At 36.7% G+C, this 8699-nt stretch overlaps 1 protein-coding gene across 1 annotated transcript in view; it reads left to right on the top strand.

The window, feature by feature from the left end:
- Positions 1 to 7353, top strand: part of PPP4R2 (protein phosphatase 4 regulatory subunit 2) — a 60430-nt gene extending 53077 nt beyond the window's left edge. The window contains exons 5-9 of the mRNA XM_004702430.2: positions 70 to 107; positions 1634 to 1711; positions 2417 to 2560; positions 3123 to 3415; positions 3663 to 7353. Of these exons, the coding sequence (XP_004702487.1) occupies positions 70 to 107; positions 1634 to 1711; positions 2417 to 2560; positions 3123 to 3415; positions 3663 to 3979 (870 nt within the window). The 3' untranslated portion in view covers positions 3980 to 7353. The remainder of the gene's footprint in view (positions 1 to 69; positions 108 to 1633; positions 1712 to 2416; positions 2561 to 3122; positions 3416 to 3662) is intronic.
- The last annotated feature ends 1346 nt before the right edge of the window (positions 7354 to 8699 follow it).

Here is an 8699-nt window from a genome sequence, read left to right as displayed (position 1 = left end):
AAATTATAGTATTTTTCTTTTTTTATTATAATATTTTTCATATTAAATCCCCAATGTTTTTTATTGCAGAATGTGATGGTTGTTAGCTGTGTTCATCCTTCATCAGAGTAAGTATTAAGGTTTTTTTTAAACAGACCACTTACTATATTCCAATTCTAATTATCAAAATACATTTTATCTGTTATTAAACAGTGAGTTAAATATCACTTATTGTGAATTAGGTGCGGGTGTACTGAACAGATTATCAGTTTTACATGCTTATAATTCATAAGCATTTTGCTCATTCAGTGCAGTCCTGTTTCTGTGTTTGCTGTTCTTTCCTAACCCTCTGAACTTGGTCCCAGGGTTAATGCTCCCCTCTTGATGATTCTAATGTGGGATAAGTGCAGTTTCAGACTTGAAGGGCCAATAGGACTCCTCATCTTAAGAGTCCAACTAATCTCTGACCAATAAGACTGGTCTCTTTTCTGGTTTTGAGTTCTGGTCCACATTTTTCTTCCATTCTAACCGGGACCTCGTAATGTGATCCTTTTCAGGGCAGTTGATAGTAGCATAATAACATTTCTAAATACTTGTGAACGTCCCAGAGTAGAATATTACCAACATTGGCTCTTGTGTGAGTCTCCAGGTACAGAGGTTTGGATTTTACTGCAACCCCAACATAGCTGGATTTAAGGTTCTGCCCATGGCGCTGGGAGCTCCGAGTCTCTAGGGCAGAACTCCTAGGTTTGGAGTAGTTCCTTGAAACATTTCTTTTATAGTGAAGTATTTCTAATGGTCAAGATTCCTATAGGGGCGTTTTCAACCTTTGCATTCTTGACATTTTAGACCAGACAGTTCTTTGTCATGGAGTCTGTTCTACGCAGTGTTCAGCAGTGTCCCTGGTCTCTACTCTGCATGCCACCTCCTCTCCTAATCATGTGGCTTCAAACACCGGGGGTGAAGGGTAACCCTGTTGAGAACCATCATTTAGTTAGATGGCCTTTGACCAATAACAGGGATTTCATTTCTAGAACTCTTTTTTAAGACCATACCCATGTTTTAAAATACACTACTAAAAGAATTACATAATGTCATGTTTTTCTTGGTAGAAAATCTGTTTTGAAAACGTATATAATAAAGTGCTCAGTGTTACGAAATTTAAACATCTTATCTTCCACACAACTTTACTAAAATGTTTTGGTTTTTCTAATGTGAGTCCTATTGGGAGCACTAAGGTCAAAGTCAGATCATACTGACTGATTAAAAACTTCCTTCTCCCCTTATACTGAGGTGGTGCCTATGTGATTTTTTACAAGTCTTTCTGTTTGGTTCTTAAAATAAGCACATCTTTACAAAAGTTTTTTGATTTATTGTGGCCTGGGTGAAAGTTTACTGAACAAATGAGTTTTTCATTCAACATTTTATGCTCATATTATTACCTAACATTGGTTTGCAATTTCTTCAATGTAACAATGCCTTTCCTACTTCCTTCCCTGGGCTCCCCTGCATCATTTGTTATTTCACTTTCTTACCACCTGAGCTTTGCTTTTGCGGGGTGCGGGTAGGGGGTGTGCTGCCTCAAAACTCATGGTTTTTATCAAAATTAAGGAATTTATGTCATATGTAACATCCCCCCCCCTTTTTTTAATAGGAAAAACAATTCTAATAATAGTTTAAATAGAATGAATGGTGTAATGTTTCCTGGAAATTCTCCAAGTTATACTGAGAGGTAAGATTACTGAGTTTTAATTTGAAGTTTGCACCTGTCCAATTTTGACTAGTAGATAGTACATATTGTATTAGGCATTTGATGCAGCGTGTCTGATATATTAAATAGAATTACACCTTCTTCTCTTGTTGACAAAGGAGCCCTGGTAGCATAGTGGGTTACACATGAGGCTGCTAATCTCGAGATTAGCAGTTTGAAACCAGCTGCTCTATGGGAGAAAGATGAGGTTTTCTACCTCTACAGCGTTCTGAAACCCACAGTGTTGCTCTTGAGTTATCATCAACTTGATGGCAGTGAGTTGTTCTGGTTTTTTTTCCTTTGTAGTTGTTGTTTTCTTTTATTGACCTAATTATTTGACATTTTGCATTTGCAACAATAATGAAGCTATATGATTTTTGTACATAAACAACCTACACCTAGCAGTTACGAATGCTGAGGTGAGAGTAACATTGGCTGTGGTGGTTAAGGTTATTTTGTTTAGCTTGACTGGGACAGAATTCTCCATGGTTGGGCAATTATGTGAGGTTATAGTCATTCCTCATCTTATGATCTGATGTGATCATCTTCATTTATTGTGATACTTATTTTGAGTAAGAACTTGGTCCTTTGGAATTGTGAATAGTGAGGGGTCATGTTCTTCTATAGTGTGTTTATGTTAGTATACTACAGGAGGAGAGAAAATAATGCTCATTTATCTTATTGTAGGTCTAATATAAATGGTCCTGGAACACCCAGGCCACTTAATCGGCCAAAGGTTTCTTTGTCAGTCCCTATGACAACAAATGGTTTGCCAGAGAACACAGATAGCAAAGAGGCAAATGTACAGCAAAATGAGGACAAAAACCATAGGTATGTGATTATACATAATATTAAAAACCATAAAGAAGAACTTGTTTTAGCATCTATCATCTCTTATTTCCAGTTTATCTGAATGACACACAAGGTTCTAACGAGGTTGTAGGAGTCCTAGCTGCTGTTTGCAGTGTCTTCGGATTTAAGTAGTCTTGCTATAGTCTAACTAATTTTTGAAAGCTACTTGAGCTAGTAGTTATGTAACTATTTGAAATTTTGTGAATAGTTTCATTTAGATAACTTACGTTCTTTATCAAACTGTCTGCCATCCTCAGGGAAAGAGATCTGTATAAATAAGATGACTTGGAACTTGTCTCTATGGGGCTTGCTGTTTTAAATAGAACGTGTAAGGTTTTAGAGAATTGAACAGAGAAGTATAAAATATTGATTCATTCCTAGTGGGGAATACTTATTAAACAATTTAGGGTCCCTTGAAATCATCCGTTTTCTTTGTTACTATTTTACTTGATGCTAAAATACTGCTTAAAATTTCATTAGAACCTAAGGAGTGAGAATGTTGGAGATGAGGCAAATAATCTTACTTTAAAAATATTTACAGTGAAGCTCTGTCATCCGAATCAGAAGGTACCGCTGTGAGCCCTATGAAAAATAAACACCCAGGTGAAGATGCTGTGGAAGCTGAAGGGCACGAGGTCAAAAGACTCAGGTTTGACAAAGAAAGCGAAGTAAGAGAGACAGCCAGTCAGACCCCGTCCAGTGCGGCCTCTCCAGTTGTGGTAGAAGAAAAGGAAGCAGCGGCCTCTTCTCCCGATAAGGATGAGGAAAGTAGTAGTGCTGAACAGCACTGTACAGAGGAGGAGGAAGAAGAGGAGGAGGAGGAAGAAGAAGAAGGTATTTAGAGACCTCTGTGAAAGGGTGGATGGAATAAGGAGATCCACAAATTCTTACACTGCAAAGAATTTAACATACTGGAACTCCTTATAATGCTGATGTGGGGCTGTTTTCCTGCCTGTCGGTAATTCTACTGAGTTTTCAGGGGCTGAGGGTTAAACTGTAGAATATCTGAATTGATGAAACTTAACTGTGGAAGTATTTTGAAAATAAAATTTAACTACAACATTTGCTTATTTATTTTTAGAATCTTTTATGACATCAAGAGAAATGGTCCCAGAAAGAAAAAATCAAGAAAAAGAATCAGATGATGCCTTAACTGTGAATGAAGAGACTTCTGAGGAAAATCATCAAATGGAGGAATCTGATGTGTCACAAGCCAAGAACGATTTACATGCTGCAGGTAGTGAAGACACAGGCCCTGTAAGTAGTGGTTCTGACTGCAGTGAGTCAGAAGAATTGGTGGGAGCCAATTCCAGGAAAACTGGAGAGAGCCTCTCAGAGTCATTCATGGAAAACGACGACGCCACAGAAGCCACAGAGGAACCCATGGAACAAGACTAGCTGCTGAGAAACACTTACATGCAGTATTTTACATGCAGTTCTGGTTTTACACTGTATAAACTTTTATGTAATAAATGGACTTTTTGTTTTATGGGAGAAGCAGGTTGTGAAATTAAGTACTTTATGGAATAGATCCTGAAAGAATTGTACATGTAAGAACTGTGAAGAGCAGCCCCTGGCCCCTGCTTACCGCTGACTTCTTTCGGTCTGGTCAATCAGTGGTTTGTGTATAGATTCTTTTATTTTTAATTTAGAATTAAAGTTTTTAAACTGGAAGGTAATAATTATAATTTTGAAAGCTTTTTGGAGAGTATATTTAGTTCATACATAAGCAAGAAATCTTTTTGTCTTGTCTCCTGACAGCTCTCACCATTTTCATATTTTGGTCATAGTTTCAGCATTTTAACATGAAATAGAGGGTTTCATGCTGGTTTCCAGATTTTATTGTTTGACTGTACAATGGAACTTTAAGTCATATATACATATATATAAATATATATACATATATATTCTAAGGGGGAAATGTTATATTTTTCTGTTTCTATAAAGAGATGAATACAGTGGATACTTTTTCTATTGGTAATGATTGAGTTCACCTCGTTCAGAAGACAGTTCTTTCTCTTCTTCTGAGTACTTCAGATAAAATCTGGCCCCTGCGAAACCCTGGAAATCGTAAGTCTGTTGAAGTAACCAGGTTAGACACATTCCAAGAGATCTGTTCCAACTGAAGTTCTTTTGTATACTTCTGAGGTGCCTGAGACAAAAAGGCTTCATTATTTATGGGGGGAAAATGTGCTTTATCTTGGAAATTGTGTTCAAACGTTAACTTACTATTTTGTAGAATGGACATAAGACCATCTCAGAAGAACTGGGCAGGTTCCTTGACCTTGTGCTTGCTTTTCCGACCCGTGTGAATATTACACATTTCTTTCTAAATTATTCTAGAGTGTGCAAATGTCAATGGTATTGAAGCACCACTGTACTGGAAGAATTAATAGATTACTTCAGTAATGTACCTGGACTTAAGTGACTAAAGCTTTAGGGGTGCATAGAAACCAACATAATTTGTATGACGTTTTGAAGTGAATTAACTATTTTTGAACATGCTTCTTCGACAGCCAGTGTTATATTTTTCAGATCAACACAAAGCACAATGATTACTCTAAACTCAATATTTTCAAATTCACATATTTAAAGTCATGCAAGCTGCAACTTCCCTGTCAAAATTACTGGCTGCCAAATTTATACCTGTTTCTTCAGCTGTACCTTTTGATATTTAGAATTTTTAAATTTCTGTAAAGTAGATTTTGTAGAATGTAATGTGTTCACTGCCTTTGTGAAGCGGTATATAATTGTATGATTTCTGTGTGTAAACCGAATGCTTGGGCTTTCAATACAGTATTCATATAAAGCAATAAATATTAATGTTATGAAATATTTGAGTACATTTTTATCAGAATATATGTTTTCTTTTTAAAGTTTCCAATACCTGAAGTACACAGATGAGCGCACAAAGCTGGTGCAGACAATTCCCGACACTGTCGTCTGCTGGGGCACTGGGGGCAGACTCAAGCCTTGCATTTTGACTACTTAAATTCTTGTGACTAAAAATACCAAAGTAATTGGCTCCGTTCATATTTGGAGGGTACTGTACTACTGACCGACCGAGCTGTCAGGTTCACAGCAGCCACATGATAGACCTGAGGGGTGAGCATTAATTACACTTTGTAATTTTTGAAAACCATGTGTGAATGTTCAAATGAGGCAAATTTTAAACATGACATTCATTTGCAGCAACCTATTTTGTTGAGTGATATTTTGCCAATAAAACCGATTTTAAACATTTTAAGTTTAGAAAATGATAGATTTTTCTTTAGAATATTTATGAAATGTCAATAAACCTATTCTTTAAGATCTTGCGATCTTTTGATATTTAAAAATTTTAATTACATTGCCATGGACCAATTTAAAACAAAACGATACTTGCTTTCTGTTGGTTGTAAGTTGAAGGTTTAGCATCATGACTTTTGAGGTCTGTGGTTTTATTTGTAAACTTGCAATTGCTACTTTTGCAAGGACAAATGTATTTCTTTATTAAATAAAGTAAACTAATGGTGAATGTACCAAAATACCATCACTTAACTCTATGAGAAATCTGCATTTAAATCTATAGTTTACTATTTATTAGATATTCTTATGTTGATCATAGATCAGACTTTATTGCTGTTTAAACAGATAATTGTTTATGGAATTATTCTTTTCTATGGTAGGTGGAATATCTAGTTAAACTGGGAAACCTTGTTCAACTGGTTTAGTGTGTTGGCCGTGTAGAAGTAAATTTCCTCCTGTATGCATAGGTGCACTTACAAAGACTACTTAATAAAAATGTAACTGGTTTATGTGCGAATTTTTGAAAGGCTAATTTTAGACACTTTCGCAACACTCATCAAGCAAAGTCAATTTAAAGAACTAAACTCAATGATCAAAAACGCTCTTTTTTTGGCCCAGAGTATATTATTTATCTGTTAAACTTTAGACTCTATCCAAAATGTAAAAATAATTTGAAGATACGTACAAGGAAAGTAAGAATATATTTTGAACTTTTTTTAAAGCACTGTTTAAAAAGTGAAAACAAATTGTGTTAGTGAAGCCCCTTTCAATTCTGAAAATGTAACAACAGTAAGTAATGGAAGAGCAAATGCTGATGATTAGATAAATGTAATTCAATTAGGGTTTACCTAACTATATGCATTTCAAAAGCGGGCTGAAGAGTGGAGCTGCCAGTCAAGGAACCATACCTTTGTTTGAAAAGGCACCCCAGAATCCGGGAGGAAGTGTGACCTGCCCGAGCATTGGGGTTCAAGGGAGTTTTGTTTTTGCCGGTGTAGATAGGCATGTGTTTATGCATTTGTAAAATCCGACAGCAATTTTTCAAATAATGTAAATGTAATATACTAGTTTACTTATAAAGGTACTTGGGCAGAATCTAATGCTGCTAAATCATTTAATTAAGAAAAATGTAACTTGTGGTAAGGATGACTCTTGCAATTTGTAGAACCAAAGGAAATAAAAATGTGGGGGTGTTTCAGATTGGTTTTGATGAAATGAAGCTCCGCTCTCTGCAATTTGTGCTAATCATAAGATGGATGACTGCAAAACACCTGTAATTTCATGTGGAACTATTAAAATTAGGTTTGCTGGATTATTGGCCTAATAAGAATGCTAGTATGTATTGGTTAGAATACATCTAATATTTCACATTTTAAAAATACGTAGTATACTTTCTTCAGAATTTTATTTTAACTTGGAGTCTAGATTACTTTGCCAAATAAATGTATTATTTTCATACTGCAATAAAATATAAATTAGATGAATTCTCTTTATGTGTGGAATTACTTATTCACCCACTCACCTCAGGTAACACAGAACCCGCCAGTGTTTCTCAGCCCTCTAGAAAGAGTCTCATGCACAACTATATACACAAGTGGAGGATAAGAATTTAAGGAGAAGGCACAATTGAGTTGAATGGACAGTTGTGGTTCTTTGTGGAAAAATCATACCTGACTTAAAAACAGTCAAGGCTTATCCCTTAACATCTCTCTGTTGTCATAATTTAACGTTAGCTTGTGTGTGTAATTCTATGGCATTTGAGTTGGGATCACCCTTGAAGGCTCCCCCTTCAGAGGAGGAGTTTTTCATGTAAGAAGTGTAGAGAGCTTCCAACTGATGCTATTTTCACCTCTGGATTGTTTGCTCCTTTGGCGCAGTGGTGATAGTGGATGGTGAGGTGTGGCTGCCCACTCCTGTGATCGTATTAATCAGCATGTTTGGTGGCTTAAATACTAGGTGAGCTTCTCATTCTTAGCTCTGAATTTTTTTAGTTAAAAAGTGTCTCGAGTAGCACAGAGACTTTTTAGGACTAGGAAGACCTGATTCAATGACTGCATGTGTAACATGACTATTTGCCTGTCTGAAACAAGCATGTATAGAAGAGTGGACGACTTTAAAGCACACAAGTCATTGGCTTTTGTGGGGAGGTTATTGATAAACTTTCAGGGTCCTCACAAAGGCATTGCATGTTTGTGTTCTTAAAAAAATGAATATTCAAAAAGCCCCTTGTAGACTTCACCGTATTATTCATCTTAACAGCCTTCCAGCCCAGCCCTGTGTTAGCATGTGAAAAAGGCAAAAAGCAGGCTTTGTTGGTGCTGTGGATCCTGAATGTCCACTTTGAGGGTGCCAAGTTCACCCTGGAAGCCTTAGGGGTTCAGTACAGTGCACACATTCACGTGAAATCAGGTAGCTGAGCTGAGTCACCAGGAAATGTGAATCCCAGCAACAGCAGCTGCCATTAAGAAAGCTGCCCTGGCCTATACCTGCACTTGTAACTATACATAGAGATAGTACACCTCGGTTGCTGGGGAGGACTTGCCGGACTACGAAGTGGAACTTAGGTCAGTAAATGATTGAGCTGCGAAACTTGCAGGTGAGTGGTTTGTAAAGTGTTTGCTGAGGACTTAGGGTGGTGCTGTTTTCATGTTGGATCATACTTTTAGTTTGCATTGCCGGAAATGTTCACAGGATCCAAAAAGTAAGCCTTTTGGATGGTGACTGACAATTCCCACATCTCTGGAACGCATGGCTAGAATTCATTCAAACTGGAACAAACGTTAAAAATGGAGCTAGACTTTAAGGCTGTGTTTAATAATGTGATTGAATG

The sequence above is a fragment of the Echinops telfairi genome, unplaced genomic scaffold, assembly GCF_000313985.2.
Source record: "Echinops telfairi isolate 266 unplaced genomic scaffold, ASM31398v2 ScPeMD7_31;HRSCAF=116, whole genome shotgun sequence".
Lineage (NCBI taxonomy): Eukaryota > Metazoa > Chordata > Mammalia > Afrosoricida > Tenrecidae > Echinops > Echinops telfairi.
The sequence above is the reverse complement of the archived record's forward strand: the minus strand, read 5'-3'. Positions and strand labels throughout refer to the sequence as shown.